This window comes from Osmia bicornis, chromosome 3, assembly GCF_907164935.1.
Source record: "Osmia bicornis bicornis chromosome 3, iOsmBic2.1, whole genome shotgun sequence".
Lineage (NCBI taxonomy): Eukaryota > Metazoa > Arthropoda > Insecta > Hymenoptera > Megachilidae > Osmia > Osmia bicornis.
The window spans coordinates 10,654,896-10,675,114 of NC_060218.1; the positions used below are offsets into that span (position 1 = coordinate 10,654,896).

The 20,219-nt window shown below is 28.4% G+C and overlaps 2 protein-coding genes across 4 annotated transcripts; both read left to right on the forward strand.

The window, feature by feature from the left end:
* Positions 1-4,512: 4,512 nt before the first annotated feature.
* LOC114880194 (FAST kinase domain-containing protein 4) lies at positions 4,513-7,157 on the forward strand. 2 transcript variants are annotated; one of them, XM_029195925.2, is made up of 10 exons: positions 4,513-4,704; positions 4,782-4,923; positions 5,033-5,404; positions 5,472-5,621; positions 5,691-5,942; positions 6,038-6,185; positions 6,273-6,353; positions 6,431-6,586; positions 6,662-6,731; positions 6,870-7,157. In XM_029195925.2, exons 2-10 carry the CDS (start codon positions 4,792-4,794, stop codon positions 7,072-7,074), a joined length of 1,566 nt encoding a protein of 521 aa, XP_029051758.2. In that variant the 5' UTR covers positions 4,513-4,704; positions 4,782-4,791; the 3' UTR covers positions 7,075-7,157. The 2 variants fall into 2 exon arrangements, with proteins under 2 accessions (XP_029051758.2, XP_029051759.2); XM_029195926.2 differs by lacking the exon at positions 4,513-4,704 and having other exon boundaries at positions 4,874-4,923; positions 5,006-5,404.
* An 832-nt stretch (positions 7,158-7,989) lies between these two features.
* Positions 7,990-18,648, forward strand: LOC114880198 (AP-1 complex subunit sigma-2). Of its 2 annotated transcripts, XR_003790043.2 has the most exons (6): positions 7,994-8,173; positions 8,275-8,453; positions 8,542-8,650; positions 8,840-8,977; positions 12,500-13,615; positions 13,762-18,648. XR_003790043.2 is itself a non-coding variant. In XM_029195938.2 (5 exons), exons 1-5 carry the CDS (start codon positions 8,171-8,173, stop codon positions 13,804-13,806), a joined length of 474 nt encoding a protein of 157 aa, XP_029051771.1. In that variant the 5' UTR covers positions 7,990-8,170; the 3' UTR covers positions 13,807-18,648. The 2 variants fall into 2 exon arrangements, 1 of the variants encoding a protein (XP_029051771.1); XM_029195938.2 differs by lacking the exon at positions 12,500-13,615 and having other exon boundaries at positions 7,990-8,173.
* The last annotated feature ends 1,571 nt before the right edge of the window (positions 18,649-20,219 follow it).

Consider the following 20,219-nt stretch of genomic DNA (forward strand, 5'->3'; position numbering starts at 1 on the left):
GCCGGTGACGCACGTGACATTTCTCAAGTTTGAAGATTTCCAATGAGAAATTCCGCGAGTATACGCGTTTCCTCGACCACGATCATCTTTCTGTGCGTTCAATCGTAATCAATGCTCGATACGACGAATTTACGCAGAGAATAATTATCTTTCGTTGCGAAGAATAGTTGAGGTGAAAATCGGCACGTATTTCAAGAATTTTATAATTATTTGTTCATTTATTTGGGTTGTATCAATTGCTGTACGATGTAGTACGAGGTGACTGAACGTAATATGGCTCGATGGTGATAGAGAAATGGGTTTTTCTATATAGAATCAAAATTGGAAATTGAAAAATATGTAATCAAAATTTGTAATTTGAAAAAAAATGCTACCTAACATAGAATACCTTATTTAAATAAGAGAGACAAATTAATAAATATCTGCCATTCTATTTTTATAATTTACTTTAATTTTCTATGTCTTTTACCATTAGTGTAATTAGTAATGCTACTAAAAATGTACCGTTGAGTACTGTTTAATTTCATATAATAAGAATATTATTGTATTTATTTGCATTTTTCTATTGTTTTCTATCAGACATTTTTCTTGTTAATTAAGAACTTTTTTTGTTATACTGCCACAATTTTTATATATACACCAATTTCACAATGATTCCTTTGAAACCTTTAATAAAGACTCTAAACTAAAATAAGAATAAACTGGTATGTAAGAACTTAACGTTAATTAGCAGGTGTTCATATTACTCGTGACATGCGTGTATCTGTGTAATTATAATTTTTAATAACTACAAATATTCAATCTATATCTGACCGGTATATTTAATTGAATACATTATTCCAGTATGTAAGTTCAATTGAATGAAATACAAAATTTATTACGACTTACAAACCATTTATTTAGACTAATAAAAAATTTGCATATAGGTAACCAGTTAAGTAAAGAGTATGTTTAATGTAAATGAAAATTTTCGGTTAATCAAATTGTCAACTTTATTACACGGAAAGAGACTTGACCGACGTAATATTGATAAACGTACGCAACCGTTGACGTAAAGTCAGACTCACAAGCGAAGTTCTGTCACTCGAAAATTCCGATTTTTTTTCAACTTTGCAGGTTTGTAGGGGACGTCAAGAGAAGTATAGTGCAATTTTTGTTTTTGGCCCAATTTCTGTTCTTCAAGGTGAAAACACCCGCTGAATGTAGATAGCTGTTTTCATATTTCCCTGTATATCATTAAAACTATCGTAGATATAAAAAAAATGGTTCTAATAAATAAAAAAATTCCCCCCACCACTGTTATTTTGAAAAATTTTGAATTCTCTGTCACGTCGAAAAATACGTAGAACCTCATTATAAATGCAGATGTGTATGTTAAATTTGTCGAACAAAATGGTATTTAAATAATTTTAACCGATAACTCTGAAAGATGCGTGCAAGTCCTTTGTATATTTTTATATACAAAGTACGACGTAAAATAAAAGCGTGAACAATAATACGAACAAAGATATCTATTCCATTATTGCTGAATTTGTGAACTTTAATATGATTTTGTTCAATTTTATTTTTGGTTAGCAGGATATAAGAACTGGAAAATTACTCTTTTTCGACCAAGCAACGTTTATATTTCTGCATCCACATCTGGAAAATTAACGTCAAACGAGTTTAAACGACATTTTTTTTATCACACACAGGACAACACAGCGTTCTACATACTTCTCGATTTGGTGGGCCTCGAACTGCACAAATTACTTTATGGCGGGGCCAAAAAGGGCCCGCATGAAGGTCCTGTACGAAGGAGTCAGCTAGGCTCTTCCTGATTATACAGTACAAACTTTAACCCGTTCGATCAGCAGCGGGAGCTTTCTTTTAGTTTCGATTAGATAGAAAAACGGTTAGGTTAGGTTAGGTTAGGTTAGTCCGCGAAAAAGTACTAATAAAAAAAGGCCTGAATGGCTTTAGTCAGTGAAAAATAATTATCTATTTCATATCTTGAAAAAAAATTTATTCCTGGCAGCCTGGAAGGTTGCATTGGTCATTCAAAAAATATTAATATTAAATTATTTTTCGGCATTGCACAGCTCTGGATAGACCTTCGTACGGGCCTTTTATGGCCCCCACCATAAATTAATTTGTGCAGTTCATGCACAACCCTTGATTCCTGGGGCGGTCATTGTACAGCTAATTTAGAACCAGAAATACCACATGAGAAGGAAGTTGTAAGTACTTCGAACAATACCAAAAAAGACGACAGGGTTGATTCCACCATTAGATGTCTATGGTTTCCGAATATGGAAGAACTTCATTAGAACATTCTCCGATAGAATTATGCTATTAAATTTGCCCGTTAATCTTCATTATTTACGAAATAATATTATAAAACTGCAATCATTAACGCATAATCGGGGAAACTTCCGAAAGATGCCCCCATCCTAGGTGGATGAGAGTCTATACATACATACAAGGGTTTTAGCATACATGGAATCGATTGAGATTAATTACACAGCTGGATCTCTAACCGTTTCAGAGATACAGGTAACTAATAGTTAACCTGTAAACTAGACTTAACTAGAGATAATTAGCACAAATAACGTCATAAATTGATTCTCGAAGGCTACTCCATCTAACCTAACCTAACCTAACCTAACCTAACCTAACCTAACCTAACCTAACCTAACCTTTTTTTTACTTGCCAGAAAGGAAATACAGTTACGTACGCGTGGAGCAGCCCCTTTTGGTGGGATTCGTACCAGCCACGAGTAAGTACATAGTATGTATGTACTATCCACTAAACCCTTCCCCCGCGTGGAGGTGTACTTCCGAAAGACCTCCCCATCCTACGGCAGCCAAATTTCGGATTTATAGTAATTGAGGGACGAGAAAAACCAAAATCAAAATCGAAGAATAAAAGCTTTAAAATTCGAATTAAAGCTGATGGAAGAGTGACGAGTGAGCATTCTGGTTCTGCTGATGGAGCACGTGAGGAAGCAAGGGACCCTCCGAGGGAGCAAGAGAGCCATTGCGCAGTCTGATTTTCAAGCCGAATGTGAGTATATTTCAAATATCTCGAGAACGGTTTATTTGCCGCACTTGACAATGATTTTATTCGATTTCTCGTCCCTCAATTACTGTAGATCCGAAGTTTAGCTGCCCTAGGGCGGGGAGGCATTTCGAAAGTACACCCGCATAATCAATTATCATCGCTCCATTTACATAATCTTTTTAACTGTGCGTGGTACAAAAGTGATTATCTCCCGTATTATTCGAAGTCCAACTTCCTTCTCATGTGGTATTTACAAAATATATAAAATATACAAGTATACAAAAATATACAATCGGTTAAAATTATTTAAATACCATTTTGTTCGACAAATTTAGCATACATATCTGCATTTATAATGAGATTCTACGTATTTTTCGACGTGACAGAGAATTCAAAATTTGTCAAAATAACAGTGGTGAGAGGAATTTTTTTGTTTAAACAAAGAATTTTTATTTATTATAACCATTTTTTTATATCTACGATAATTTTAAAGATATACAGGGAAATATGGAAACAGCTATCTATCTTCAGGGGGTGTTTTCACCCCAAAGAACTGAAATTGAGCCAAAAACAAAAATTGCGGTATACTTCTCTTGAGGTCCCCTACAAACCTGCGAAGTTTAAAAAAAATCGGAATTTTCGAGTTACCGAATTTCCCTTGTCAGAGTAACGTCTTCAACTTTATTTGTTTCATAAACTCGTCAACTTTATTGTTTGGTGTTTTTTTTTTTTAAACACTCAAATTAATTTTTTGCAACTAATCTGTAACGTGCACAAACTTATGCCATTTAACGCAGGGAGACGTATTCGTAATAATGTTTGTATTGGGCGCGGTTTCTTGCAATTAGGCTCATTGACTCCAAGAACTAGGAATGAATCAATATTCCATTGAATGACCACACCTTTGCTCGAATTGTATCGATCAGAAAGGATTTAAATGTATAAAGTCAAATATATTTTCATTCAGAGATTGTAGACAGGGAAAAGACTTCAACGCTTGTCCATCGTTCAAATCGTTATTACACTTCTATTATTCGCTTCATTATATCAGTAGATTTTACGTAAATAGGATATTTTATTAAGAAATTATTAAATATTGATCAGTTAATTTTATTCGAACGAAGTTAAAAGTTCGATAATATTTGATATTGTGTAAAAAATATTATAATTTATACTAATATTCATAAGAGAATAAACATACTTATATGTAGTTAGATCTAATTTTATTGAAACAATTAAAATTCTAATTAAAATTCTATTATTTGTTGTTATTAATTATTTTACGTATTGTATTTTATTAGCTGTTATAATTTGGTACTAGCGGGAAAAATTTAAAGATTCAGTACAATAGATGTCGGTAAGTATGTACTTACATATCGATAAGATAGTCAAACGATATATGTATATGGCTTGTGTAACATGCTGTATTTTCCATCTAAGTACGTGAATTCACCAGTGGAATCCACTCTATAAAGAAATTCTTTTATCAATGGTTATGACCACAGTGCAACAGAACTTAACCTTAAAATGAAATTTTTAACGCTTTTCGTTAATAAGTGAAAATTAAATTATTTTACTTTATTGATTTTATAAATTAAACCAATTCAAAATAAGTTCAAATTTGTATCTTTCTAATACAGAAATTTACATAAAATTCATAGGTATGTATTTATGTATTAATTTGTACAATTACATGATTGTTTTTATCCACAAGTGTGTAAATATATAAAAATTATAGCTCTGTAAAAATGTTACAATTTAATACGGTTATTTGTACCGCAACGACAAAATTTACTTCTCGATTATGGGGGAGATTAAATATAGCGTTAACAACGAGTGCAACACCGCTTCCAATTGAATCTACCAACAGTGTTAAAAAGGTATGATTTCATAATTTTTAATATATATTTAAATTATATAATGCATTTTTGCAAATATCTTTATTTTTGTTAATGAAAAAAGGTTAATTTACCAAAGTTTAATCGTTAGATACAGGAAAAACATTTAAACATAGAAAATACGAATTCTGTACAGTACATAAATTTTAATGAATTTAAGAAAAAGTTGTGTAGTTCTTTTAACATGGAATCCTCAGTTGTTACTAAAATTAAAGATACCAAAAATATACAAGATCTAATGGAAGTGACAAATACATTGTTATTATCTAAGAATGACATTATTAAAATTAATGAAGCCATTGCAATATGGGTGAAACAAAATAATGAAACTAAAGGAAATCTTAATCATAGTAATAGTTCTTCACAAGAACAAACTGAGAAAACTGAACCTAATGCACCTAGTATTAAAGCTGATGGGGATTTTTCCATCTATAGTGATCTTTCTACATCTGCAATGGTCAACGTAAGAAAATGTTGTAATTTGTCTTTATTTTTATTATGACTCTATATTTATTTGTTATTTAATGTAGGAAATAAAAAGATTGGCACTTCACAGCGAAAGAAATGTACCTCTTTTGAAATATTTGTTTCAAAATATTCTTAGATACAACAAACTATTAAACCCAGAGGAATGCTCGAGTTTAATGATTAGCATGAGCAAGTTATCTTTGCCAGATGAGGTAAATTTGAATTAATATTTGTATGTAAATAAAGTTTAACAATGACAATATAATTTAAATTTGTTATAGAGATTACTTCATAAAATTTGTACTGACTTATTACAAACAAAAGAAATTATTGATTCATTATCTGTTACAAAATTGATGAACATAGTGAGGTCTATGGCATATATCAAATATAAAAATAATAATATTTTGCAAGATATATGTAACCGCATAGACAAGTTAGGAGCTCACTGCTACCCCCGGCATATAATAACGATTTTAATTTCATTAGCAATATTAGGCTATGAAGGAGAACATGTAAATAATTTAATAACGGTATGTGAGATAAGAAATATTTAAAATAATTGTAAGTATATATATGTTATTTGTATCCATTAATTTGATTTAGTATGTGTCTTAACTATAATTAGACATATTTGCAATATGATTCAATAACCAAATTAAGTGATATTGAACGATTGAACTTCATATGGTCATTAGTTATATTCAATAAAGCCAGTATTTCACAAGTTCAAGCTGTACTATATCCAAATTACATCCAACGTCTTATGGGCATAGGTTAGTATCTTTACTTTTATACAATGTGTTATTGGATAATTTTTATTATACATCAGTAACAGATTAATATTTAATTTTCTATTTTAGACCCAAGACAAAATGTGTCACATGTATTAAAATTATTGAATATCAATGGGTATGCAAGAACTATACTGAAAGACTATCCTGGTAAAATAGAGTGCACATTTACCATTTCAAAAGATATAAAATAATTTGTACATATTTTAATAAGAAGTAATTTTTAGGGCCTCTTTTATCAAGTACTGTGAGCCCTTTAACCCAGAAACAAACAGTACAGAAGGAATTATATATTAGAGTACTTGAAGAAGCATTGAAAAACATAGTACCATCCTGCTCCCATTATAAAATTAATGTAAATACAGAAATGGGCTTTCTTTTAGGTATTAATTCTTTTTAAAAGTAACATATAAAACTTTAAAATTTGTTTTAATGAAATAATACTTTCCTCATTTTAGATGCAGAATTATATATGGATTCTAATTCCAGACCTGTTTGTTTAAATGATATTAAAGATTCTCATACTAAGTACGTATCTAAAGGAGATGTAACAAGTATTCAAATATTGTTATTTTAATTTAAAATTAATTATTAAACATTAGGCTTAGTAAACAACTATGTAAATATATATAAATATATAAAATAATATACGTATTTAAATTTCAGGATAGCTATAGTGATACATGATTATCATGATGTGTGTGTAGGATCCATAGAACCACACGGATTAATTAAACTTCAGCAGCGTTTATTAAAATCTAAAAACTATGAGATTTTAAGTATTCCTTACACGCATTTTGGCATAGAAGATACACTGGAAAAACGTGTAACTTACTTGAAACGTCAGTTGTGGAAAAAACAAAATAAATAATTTTAGTAGTTACTGAAACAAGTAAGGTTTCATTACATGTAATAATTCGTAAATAAAAATGCGTATAAAATGTTTGTAAATTACATCTATTGGTGATATTTCCTTAACAAATCAATTGTACAAAGTATTTGCTTCTTTGACTATAAATGTTATGTGTGAACATGAAGAGTTGAGTAGAATGTTTGTTACAATTATAAAATAATATTTATTTTCATAAAATTGTATAATTTACTTTCATTCAAAGAAAAGTTAAGTTTATATTTCATTAACTTAGTTTAAGTTTAATTTTAATTTAATTTAAAAAAAATCTTGAAAGATTTTATCATCGCCGATATTTAAATAAATTACATTAATTATGGTATTTTTTGTTTATCTTAATTTCATAATATATATATATTTAAAATATGTATTCCACCTCTAGTGGCCAGACAAGTGGAATATGCCGAAGACCATGGCTGGTCAGACAAATGGAATAAGAGTTACTATAAGATAAGTAGAATAAGTCAGTCACGTGTGTATGGTCAGCCAAGTAGAATTGGCCGGACACCTGGGTGATTTCTAATAAAATGCCAATGCCAGGAGTGGTAAGAGAGAGACTGGTAAAACAGGTACGATTATTTAACTGTCCTTTCTGCATGCAAATAACCTCATCTGGGGGTGTCTGAGACCCCGTGAAATCATGACTTCTTGTGAACAAAGACATGTCCACTCTTTTTGTACGTGTAGTCACCAGGGTTGAGCACGTACTGTGAAAATACTGATTCTCTTTTACAATTTAAATTTGACACACTTCAGTCACTACATTCAATTTTCTATACAACCCAATTCACAATTGATTCTGCTTCATTCAGCCTAGTTCACACTTTATTCTGTAGCTATGTTCACTTACACCGGCGAGGATCGCAACAATATCAATATCTGAACTAAAAAATATCGATATTCCAAATATCGATACTGTATCGCCCATCACTAGTTGGCGTACAGTCCGGTACACCACGGTGCACATTAGCATTGATTAGCATTAGAATAATTTTTTGCAGTGTGATCAAAGTGTCGTGATTAATTTTATAACTTGTTTAAAACAGTTTCCCTAAAAATGGTAGATGTTTATTATTTTATCTCGATGAAATAAACATTAAATAGAAACTGCATAAATAACATGGAAATTTTTATCTACAAAATTGGTTAAATTCTTTTTAGATGCAATTTATGTTACTGTTCAGTCGCCAAGGAAAATTACGTTTACAAAAATGGTACGTGGCTCATCCTGATAAATTAAAAAAGAAAATTACACGAGAATTAATTACCACAATATTGGCCCGAAAACCTAAAATGTCAAGTTTCTTAGAGTGGAAGGATGTTAAAGTTGTCTATAAAAGGTATCGTATAACACTTAAAATATTTATTCTGCTGATTCAATGTATTTGATTAACAAATTATTTTATAGCCAGTTCTTTTCATTTTCAGATATGCAAGTTTATACTTTTGTTGTGCAATAGAACAAAATGATAATGAATTATTAACCTTAGAGATCATACATCGTTATGTTGAATTACTAGACAAATATTTTGGAAGTGTGAGTACAAATTTAATTTTATGTTTGTTATAAAGCAATACAATCAATTTGAGTTTAAAATAACAAAAGATTTAATATATAGAATGTATATTTTATTAAAAATGAATTATAAATTTATTTATAATATATATTTATATATATTAATCATTAAAATAATAATTTATATTAATATTAATTTTAATTTATTAGGTATGTGAATTAGATATAATTTTCAACTTTGAGAAAGCATACTTCATCTTAGATGAGTTATTGGTCGGAGGTGAAATTCAAGAAACCAGCAAAAAAAACGTTTTAAAAGCCATTGCAGCTCAGGATTTACTACAGGAGGTTAGTTATGGGGATGTACCCATTGAATTGTGATTTGTCCTTTTTAATGACACTATAATTTTTCTTTGTTATTTTCTGGCAATATAATCGAATCATTTTAACATGCATATTAATTATCGTATTGGTTTCAAGAGATACAATGTTATGTTATAGTTTCTTTTACACATATACATAATATTAAATTGTTTTATCAATTCCTGAAAATTTGTTAAAATGGTTCACATAACATATTTAACCTTTAATGGTTGGTGTGTAACATCCTTATCAAAGTAATCAAATTCTATATTGATCAAGAGGTAACATAAAAGATATCAATACCTCTTGTATGGTTTATGTGTGTGGCATGTTTATGGCCTGTTTATTCTGGGTAAAGTAATGTGGTGATAATATGTAACATAATTTGCTTATAATTGAATAATTTGAAATATAGATAAATAACTATATTTATCAATGATAAATTTAATTAATAACATATCACTATACATGTGTATATATATATATATATATGTCTACATGTAACTTTTCCTTACACCCAAAAAGTACCATACAATTAGATATTGAAATTAATATATAAATTTAGATGAAAGCATAATTTATATTCAATATATATCAGCATATTTATAGGTACAGTATTCTTGATTGACTATACATACATATTGAAATGCTATAAATAAGTCTGTTTTACTATAACAGTACTCACCACATTGTTTTATTGCCTGATTAAAATGGGTTGTATTGATACTTTATTGTTTATTAACAGTGTAATATTTAAATTGCATGATGGAATGTCACCTTTTTGATTTTAAGTATTAATGTGTTATTTTCTTTTTTGATTTGATATTTGTTCATGTGCTGTATATATTATGTATTTTATAGTCTGATATTTTTGTTCTTTTATGTAGTCTTGTTAGTATTTAAAATTTTGATTAATATTTAATGTGTAATGTATGTAATTATTGTTGTAATGCCTGATTTAAAAATCAATGTCATAAATTTTGTTATAGATATAGTTAATATATATACATATATATGCAATGGTTAATAATCTTTATTATTATTATGAATCGTAAGTATTATTCAATTTTTTCTAATGTGATTCAATTGTGAAATCATTGATGCATAGTTCGATAAAATACCATATAGTCAGGGAAGCATAAATAATAGAGGTGTGCAAGAATCCGAAAATGTCGGGCCAGGCTGGCCCGGCTCGGGTTAGGTTAGGTCTGGAACGTATTTTGAGACTCGAAAATATCGTAATTCCTGATATTCTCGAGACCCAAGATACTTTTAAGACTTAATTCGACCTGATCCAGTCTCTTTTTATCCCACCCCACCATCGGGTTCCCGAGATTTTCAGATTCTCGCATACTCATAACAAATAATGTCTACACATTCTTTCCAGTGATATTATTGTAAGACATCACACATAGACAAGTGTAGATATAATCTATATTTTAAAATATTGTAACTTCCTATTTTCCTTGTAGCTAATGCTGTGTGAATAGAATGCTTTATATGCTTATTCTTTCATTAATGTAAGTGGGCTTACATATGTTGTGAATTTTTATTTATGATGTACGCAGCAGCATATCTATAGCAAATATAAATTAAATACTGTTGCCATATTATATTGCCATTAATATAGCATTATATCGAGTATTATAATACAATTAATGAGAAGGGTATATTATTTCTTTTTTTGAAGTTCCTTTATAATAGTACTTCTTAAATTGAAGTTATTTAATTACATCATATAACAAAGTAGTGATTAGTTATTTTCTATGAATAAATGTTACAGCAATATAAACGTTTTTTTTTTGTAATGATATACAGTAAAATTAATTTAAAGTATTGATAATGCATAATATTAATAATACAATCATTTTTTATAGAAATAAAACATGCATGTTCTTCATATATGTAATTTTTCGTATAAATTTGATATGTTTATTGTATGTGTATACATGAAAGTAAATTCATTTTAGTTATTTCATACATGCTTACTGTCACAAGTACTTTATCATGTATTTGTAAGAACATTAATAAGATGAGTATAAAGATATTTGTTAAAATAACTGAGTTAGATATTGATAGATTGTTGTTTAGTATGTTTATATAAAGATTTAACTATATTTAGAATTTTTTAATGTTTAAAATACGAAGTGTTTTCAAATTATCATTGCCAAAAGTTATTCAAAAACTGTAGCATTCAGATGGACTTACAGAACTGATGTTTAAATATTTGTAGATTATATCTAGTCCTTAACAATCTTTATATTTGTAAATTTTTATAAAAATAGTGAGATGGATATTTGTTTAAAGTAATGTAATAATTAGTGGTTTTACATAGAAAAAGTAATATTTATGTATTATTAGCCATCTATATTATACGCTTTTTAAATATTACAAACTGTAAAAGTTTGTATCAAGATAGTGAAAGAAACTTTATAGTAGATTTCATCAAATTTTATTCAATTTTATTAACTTTATTGAATTAATATTAACTTGGAAAGATTTTTTAAAGATTTAACAAAAGTAAACAGGAGCACTTCATTTGTTCTTTGTATTGTAATAAAAATATAAAGAAATGCTATTTAATTATTCGTAATTACTCTGAAAAAATAATGCTATGGAAATGCTGTTGTAATTAGTTAATTAGTTATTGAAATGTATGTATATATTTATTAAATTGCAATAAATATTAACGTTGCCAATTATGTTGATGATATAATTTTATGTAATTTTATTGATTGTAATCCATACAATACTTTGAATAGTATTTATAAGAAATTCATCAGATGCGAAAGTATGATTGTACCATATTTTATTTGCATATTTTAAAAAGTAGCTTTTTTATAGACTTGGAACATTTATTTGTCTTATTCTAATAAGACATTATTTTATATGCAACATCAATGCACTGGATGTTTGTGGTTCATAGTTTGATAATTTATGATAAATTTTTAAGTATACATTTAATTATATCAGAAAATTTGGCATTAGTAATTTTGTAAACAGTTGTTGATGTATGATGACTATATGTACGCTTACAATGTATTTTAAATTTAGAATGTAATTGTACTTATGTGACAGATTTACATAGGAAATTTTTAGATTTATACAAATCATACATACCTAATAATGCCAAATTCTGATAGAACAAAATATATTTTAAAAATTACGTATGATAATTCATGCCAGCAGTATTAAAATGCATGTTTGCTTGAGTGATACATCTTTCTTTAATACATTTCATCAATTAAACTTCTGTATTAATTCAAGTTAAACAGCGGCATTTTTTATCAGATGGGATGAATTTATTATAAATGAAATTTATTTATACAAATATATTACATATTCCTTATAATGTATTTACATAAAACAATATACTTACATAAATACATTTAGTAAGAAAATTTAATAGTAAGATTTAGCTTTTAGCTCATCATTATTATTCCGTTTCTAAGGACACATCTAGAAATACACTAAAGATTAGTTAGAATATTTGTTTGTTTGTGGAAGGATGAAGCTGTGGAAGGTGCTCTGCGGGAGATAGGGCTTTTGTAGGTGCTGCATTCTTGCATGCCCTCCATGGCCAGTCTAACAGCCCACATGAATCAAGACCTGGAGCAGGCTCACCCGCTGCATGATGCCATCATACATCTCTACTTTTTCTATAGATATTGAACATCAATTTTTTACTTACCACTGATAATCGTTACAAAAATTAGTGTAGGAATCGTTAGCATATTTTTATATAGAAAACAAAAATGCTATTAACACAAAATGAACAGAGTAATATAAACATATATATTGTATATCATATATCACTCTGTTACATGTATCGAACAAAATATCCTTTTAGTTATAAAACTACTTTCCCTTTCATAACTTAGCAAACAATAGCTTTAAAATAATTAGTCCCGTACTATAGCAATAAAGTTATACAGGTTCAAAAATTGTTTCTTTTATGTACGTACATAGAAAATTATTGGCGTACCATCTATAACATTTTTAATCACATTACACTTTGTATAGTACTTTTCATGTTTGTCTACTTAAAAAATATTTATTTTAGTATTTAATTAGAAATGAACATTTGAAAGTGTCGTTTTTATATGTGTATATGTGTATATACATAAACAGTGTCAATTTTTAATATTATAATTTTAACACAGTAATGATATATACAATAAAATGTATACAAACGAATTTTTATATAATTGTATACGAGATTATATAGAACCTTTTCCATGTAATTAACCCATCTATGTAATTATTGTTATTGTATTTCCTCTTTCAGGTTTTATTAAGATATTTTATCCCTTTCCATTTCAAATAAAAACATCATTAGAATTATTATTTATTCATTGTTTGTTAGGAAGATTTTTTCTCCATTAAAGTTTGTCAAATGTACAATATGTATCCTTATTTAATCATAAGCGCAGAGATATTCTGTATGCAGCATGCAATACAGACATTTCTTTGATCAGTGCTTAAGCATTTTAAACGAGGCAATAAATCAACATGTGCTTTGTGCAGCTTTGTGTATCCATACAAGTATATACTCAGTTATATGAAAAGGGTTCAGTTCACCATTTGAGGCTGCATCAAGGAGATTACTTAATTGCAAACTAGGTACGTGTTTGTTTATATATTTTCATTATTGTATATTTGCATTGTATGATAATGTGCAGCATCAAAGAAATTGATCCCTCTTCATATTCTTAAGTGTATATTTTTTATTTGTATTTTAATTTAACATTATTATTTGTGTGTTTCAGGAGGAAACTCCGCAGGGATTCTTTGAAGATCATGGTTTGGGATAATATTTTCTAAACAATCTATCCGATTTAATGTAAGTGATCTGTTCTTGCAACATTACTTCAACATTCCAGAATTATATTTACTTCTAAGTTTTATCAATTATACTAAAAAAATATGCATAGATCTTGATCATTTGGATCATAAGCTTTTCAATTGAAACTACATATATTTTTCTCATTAGATCAAGTTGAATTGTATTATATTCCTTTAACGTATAAGTTTACATAGATACGATATAATAATCATTAGCCATGGTCAGTTTTTAAAACTCAATGAAAACTAGTTGCTATTTTGGGAGAAACATTTCTCCACTTTACAAAAATAACAGTAGTACTATGCTACATACGTATACGTGTTAATATTATTTAACCCTCTATGTTTTGTTTATGTATAAAGTAAACAAAATTATACATACATAGATTATTATTGTTAATCGATTTCGTTTTATCATCTGCTTTACCCTCTTGTATAGCTTAATATCTATTAAGGAGTCTATAATATTAAACAGTTGAATTTAAGATACTGATGTCATTAGAATTCTGTTGAACTAGTTTAAATATACATATACAGCAACTATTCTATACATATATACATATTCTTGTTCTATATTTGAAAAATTAAAGATTTATTGAAAAATATATAAGTGTAAAAGTTTGCAGTTTACTTGTAGAAATATTATCATAATTAATAACGCAGTTAAAGTTATACTTTATGCAATCTATATTTCACATTTCAGTAAGGATGGTGGTGTTAGTACATAGAGGGTTAAATAGTAAAAGAAAATTCATAGCGAGGTGCTTGTCGAAATTCGACTTACATTTAATTGTTTTGTTAGATCGTATTAGACGTATATACATTACATATATATGTATTCCAAAATATTGATCGTTTATTGATCTTTAATCAGTAGTGATATTGTTGCATTTTATATACATCTGTATAAGTAAAAAATAGTTAATACATTTGATTCTTTTCAACAAAGATCAAATTTGAATTAATTATTAAATAAAAACGAATAGATCAAAGTAAAACCTTTTAAAAATACAAACAACTCTGATAATTATTATCTTACGAATACAATTTTTTTTTCTAGAATTCTAATAGTGGTAATAATTTTATATAATTATGCTGAAGATATGTTAACAGCAATTCTTTTAAATAACTGCTTTTGTTGTTATATCATCAACTTGTTTCTCCATACGATAATTATATCAATTAAATGTAGATACGTTTATATAGTTATCAATGAAATATAATGAAAGAAGATTTATAGAAACATTTTTAAATCATTACAATTTAATATTGTAGTTATTAACTACACTGTTTCTGCTGCAACATATTATACATTTTTTTAATTCGTTATTGTAAAAGAAATATATACATGTCTAATAATGGGCCCTATCTGTATATCTATGTCGCAGAAATTTTCATTAAATAATTACGCAAAGTTCTCTTATACAGAAGGACCCATCCTGACACATAAGTATTTATTTATTTTGAAAAGTATGTTGAATCAGATTTAAATCTGAAAATTTCAATTCTTAATATTAATCGATACACTGTTGTGCATTTTTCATATATTTGGGTCATAATTAACCTAGCCATTGTCGTTCAAGGATTAATGAAAATTGCCAGTACCGTTAATATTATACTAATAATAGAAAAAGCATTGCATTATAAAATTAAATGATGAGATTTTTGATAATCCTTATAAAAATCTTCACGATACAACGTACTTTTCTAGATAAATCGATCTATATTGGAAAATTGTATCGATTTCGATCAAACATCATTCCAAGCCATTTTTCATTCATGTTCCTCTTAACGCGTTCAGCCCGGAAGTGTATTGCTTTTTAACTTTTCCTGTAGCTTTTAACACATTTCGGCCGACTTGGATAGATCTACTGATCGAAAGGAAGCATCGAGATTTAAACCTGTTTTCCTAGGTTTGAACATGTTAAATTGTTGTCCTAGTTTAGAGTTTCACACCTGATCGATGGTAATGGCTTATCAGAACTTTGCCTGTTGAGCGTGGCGTCTTATGATGCCATCAGGATTGGTCGGGTTCGACCAGTTAGGCATCTTACGATGTCTGCCGGGCTGAACGCGTTAATATGTGCTAACGAGGTATTTTTCAGGATCGTTCTTTTCCGTAACGAACGAAATCGATATTACATGCAAGATTCATAGGCAGACAAGTTAGTATCGTTAGTATAGCCTAGTTAATACCGAACGGTGATATTTTACGAGTCGTTTCGTGGAAACAAGCGATCGTGTAATATCTCTGTCGAACAGTTTGGAAAGTTTGCATAAGGACAATAAGTTTTAAGCGTTACTAGTTGAATGTTCGTTCGGTGTTCATGGATATTGATATAAGCCAACACGAGGGCACGTGTTATACATATCTGAAATTTATACACTAGCTGTCCTTATTCTTCTCCGTTAATTTCAACCGCTTTCCACGGAGGTGTGACGCAGAGAGCCTCAGATGTGACCCACCCTAAATGCAATGAAATTTCATGGGTTGATAGTTCATATATCTATAAACGTAATTATAATTTCAGTAAGAGTTGGATAGCCAATTTTGAGGACATTTGAAAATTGCTGAAATTGACTCATTTGATAATGATTGCAGCCTTTTTTTACAATTTTGAGTGTACCGATTGAGTGTACAAAATTGCCTTGATACTTAGGGCGGTACTTATTATAGATAACAGGCCTATCAACCTACCAGATTTTATTAAAACGGACAAGAACTACATTTGAAACATGCTCTGTAAGTCTAATGCGTCATGACGCACATGTTCATAAATAAAACTTCATTTATTTGAACTTTGATTAAATGAAATTTTAGCGAATGCCTGATTAATTGAATGTACTACGAACTATATATTATTATAATTTTTTAATTTTGATTAAACACCTGAATACTCGTAAACTGTAGAACAAAGTATTAAATTATTGCTGATTAAGTGATTGATTTCTGACATGATTTTATGACATAAAAGTATCATGAAATAGTACTTATGCTATATCATTTTGAAGCTTAAAGCTTCGTAAAAATGCCTATATAAATGTTTCATTAAAATTCTTAATATAAAATGAAAGGGTTATTAACTAGAGCAAGCAATGCATCAAAGTGAAGTTTATGTATTGTTCCTCTATAAAATTCAATCAGGATATATTGTGTCGAAGAATATAATATAAATTCTAATAAAACTTTACAGAAATTTGAATATTTTGTAAAATAATCTGTCATTTCATCTGCAATAAATTAGTAGAAAAATTTCAGACTCAAACTCTTATTGGAATGCGAACTCTTTGGGTGGTGATTTAATTTTAAAAACCATAACAAAATACTCCCACTTTTTTAAATATCTTAATGATTATAATTCTTTTTAATCTTTAGAAAATTTTAGTGTTTCACGATTTTTTAACTTTTTTTTTAGGAGTACGTATTTGACTGAGGAATACCTACATATGTATTCGTAAATGAACAAATTGTAAATTTTTCGAATAATATTTTATTTTATAATAGTATAGGAAATGTATAACAAGTTTGACTGGTTAAAAGTACCCAAGGAGTTAATTGAACATAATAAATATATTTTTATCCAAACATTCCAATTTTCAAATTATATTGTCTATCAACATATTCAAATAAATGTAGTTTTATTGTAGTTTATTTTTATTTTGCTTTCAATCGTGTCATTTTATAATTTTTCGAAGTTTTTTTTTTTAAGGAAAGAGGATCTTTAACCAGAATTTCCTCGTTAAGATATTTATTGTGAAATTGCTAGGCAATATTGAATTTTATTGTAGATTAAACTCATGCAAAACTGAATGTTCAGGAATATGAGGAGAAAATAAATTTCAATGATTTCTTGAAAATCAAGCACATATTGCCTGGATTTCTTATTCATTTTCTTTGTAGCATGTTAATGGTGGCAAACGATTTAACCAAATTAAGTATAAATAGTTTTAAGTAAAACGACGAATGGCTATGTTTAGTTAGAGTCAAATCTTGTATTTTCGTTTAAGCATTTAGTACACTATGGTGCAGCTAAAATTCTTTTGTACGTGAATGAACTATGTACTTACACAGGAGGGTTGGACAAAATAAGGAAAACACAAAATAATTATGACTGTTTGAGTTAGGCATATTCATGAGTAATGAATAATTTTTCATTCGAATAAAAATAAGGTTATTCGAATAAAACTTCATTCTTAATTTTATTAAAAAATTATTATTATTGTCCAAAGTTTTTAATTTTATTCAAATAATTTTTTATTAAAAATTATTAAACATACAAATTGTTGCAATGTTCCATTTAATTTCTTTGTATTATGAATCTAGTATTGATATTATTTTAATCTTTTTCCTTTATTGAATTAATCAATAGTACCAATTGTTATATTTAACAATAAACTTGTACCAGTATTTTTCTTGAAAAATAGTTTTAAGATATCATTTTATAGATAAAGATGGCTGTATTCAAAATTGATCATCATAATTATATTTAGTTTTCTTTAAATTGTTTAGTATTTTCATTATTTTGTACATCCTCTGTACAAATTTTTATTAATTTTAACAGTTTATACTCAATAACAGCGAACTCCGCAGTTTGTTTCATATAATCAAATCAAAATTAGCGATTAAGTGTTCGAATTTATTATAACATCAGGTATACAGGATTAATGAATCAAACAAGAAAATTTAGGATGATAGGAAGCAATGTTAAACATATGAACGTGTATTTACGATAAGTATGTATATGAATATTGTATTTGAAAAGACGATGCTTTGTGCTCCGTCCATAATAAAGTATGTGATGTCAAAAATATTGATTTTCCTTTCAGAAGTTTCCGCTTTATTGCCCGGCTTTTTATTGGTCTTGTAAATATAATTCAATTAACTTCAGTAGCAATTATAAATTTTTATTAACATGGACGTGTATGTTATCATTCTTTGAAAGAAATTTATTAAATTTATGTTTTTTGTTTTAAACAAGAACAATATTCTGTTGCCTTTTTATTATTTTTAAGATAGATAACTTGACATTTTTACAAACTCTAATTAAAGGTTTACAGTAAAAGCTGGATATATGCAACGAAAGTTTAACTGGATATATGCAACATCGTTATCCCCTCCACTTAGGGGGATCCCCCTAGGGCCTAGGCGAACCGAGCCGCTCGACGAGGAAACCGTGTAATATGATCCGACCGTAATATCGGTGTGACTAATACTAATTGAACGATGAAACTTTTTTATTTTTAACTTTTTCTTAATGAAACTTTTACTAACGCAATTGTGAGATTTTTCTGATTAAAACGGTACCAAACGCGATATGATTTGAATTATATTTATTTATTAAAATAATAATAAAACTGTAATAATAGCAAAGTACTAAACTGGTCGATGGCTTCATAAACTTATTGTTGCCACGGTTCAGAATATTTCTAAGTAGCAGAACTATTCACTGCAAATTAGGTGCTTTATGATGTTAGGAACAGCCCGTGATTTCCATGAAACCGGACAGTTTCTTTCTATTGAAAATTAAAGTAATTTACAAGCTAACAGTAATAACAGAATGATAATAGAATAAATAAACAATAATAATAAAATAAACAACATAGAATTGACACCTCGGCTACATATGTATAAGGCAGGCCGTACACCAAAGATGCATCAAAGACCCAACATGCAATATGCAACACGTCGCATGTTGTGTGCGAACGTAGAATAGGTATCGCGGCTGAATACAAACGATGGATATATGCACTTCGGCTGGATATATGCAACGTCTGTGTCCCAATGTTTGTTGCATATATCCAGCTTTTACTGTACATTGCTAAAATGAATCAAATTTTTGTTTTTTATTTTATTCCAAAAATAGAATTAATGTAAGTTTAAATTAAAATTAAATAATTTAATTTAAGTATTAAATATTAAAATTGGGAATTAAGTAATGCAAACATGTATTTATAATTTTTAAATTATGTAATTATTATGTAATAAATTGTATAATTATATAATTTTTATATTAATATTAAAAAAAAACAAGTAACCCATAAGAAATTCTAACAAACAAATTTTCATTCAGAATTTCAGTGATTCCAGAAAACATAGTTTCCTTGTCCCAACAACAATCCCTTTGAAACTTCTATGCTCGATAAGGCGTCGCATGCATGATTAATCGATACGAGTGTCCCATATATTTAATTTTCCAAACAAAGTTGCCGTCTGGGTGTACATTAAACTGTTGAATAATGAAAACAAGCACAACGTGAACGCGTTTCCTCGTCCACTTCCGGCATTGAAAAATTCTATATACACTGGTTGTCGAGATTTTCATCATAGACGTCCACGGTGTGTATTGTCGACCATGTATTTCAAGGATTCACGCAACGGTAA

Bases quoted from the DNA above. Each gene is read 5' to 3' on its own strand.
- LOC114880194 (XM_029195925.2), top strand. From the start codon at position 4,792: ATGTTACAATTTAATACGGTTATTTGTACCGCAACGACAAAATTTACT. The intron at 4,924-5,032 runs GTATGATTTCAT...TTTAATCGTTAG, and splicing joins CTACCAACAGTGTTAAAAAG to ATACAGGAAAAACATTTAAA. The intron at 5,622-5,690 runs GTAAATTTGAAT...AATTTGTTATAG, and splicing joins AGTTATCTTTGCCAGATGAG to AGATTACTTCATAAAATTTG.
- LOC114880198 (XM_029195938.2), top strand. The intron at 8,454-8,541 runs GTATCGTATAAC...TTTCATTTTCAG, and splicing joins GTTAAAGTTGTCTATAAAAG to ATATGCAAGTTTATACTTTT. The intron at 8,651-8,839 runs GTGAGTACAAAT...TTAATTTATTAG, and splicing joins TAGACAAATATTTTGGAAGT to GTATGTGAATTAGATATAAT.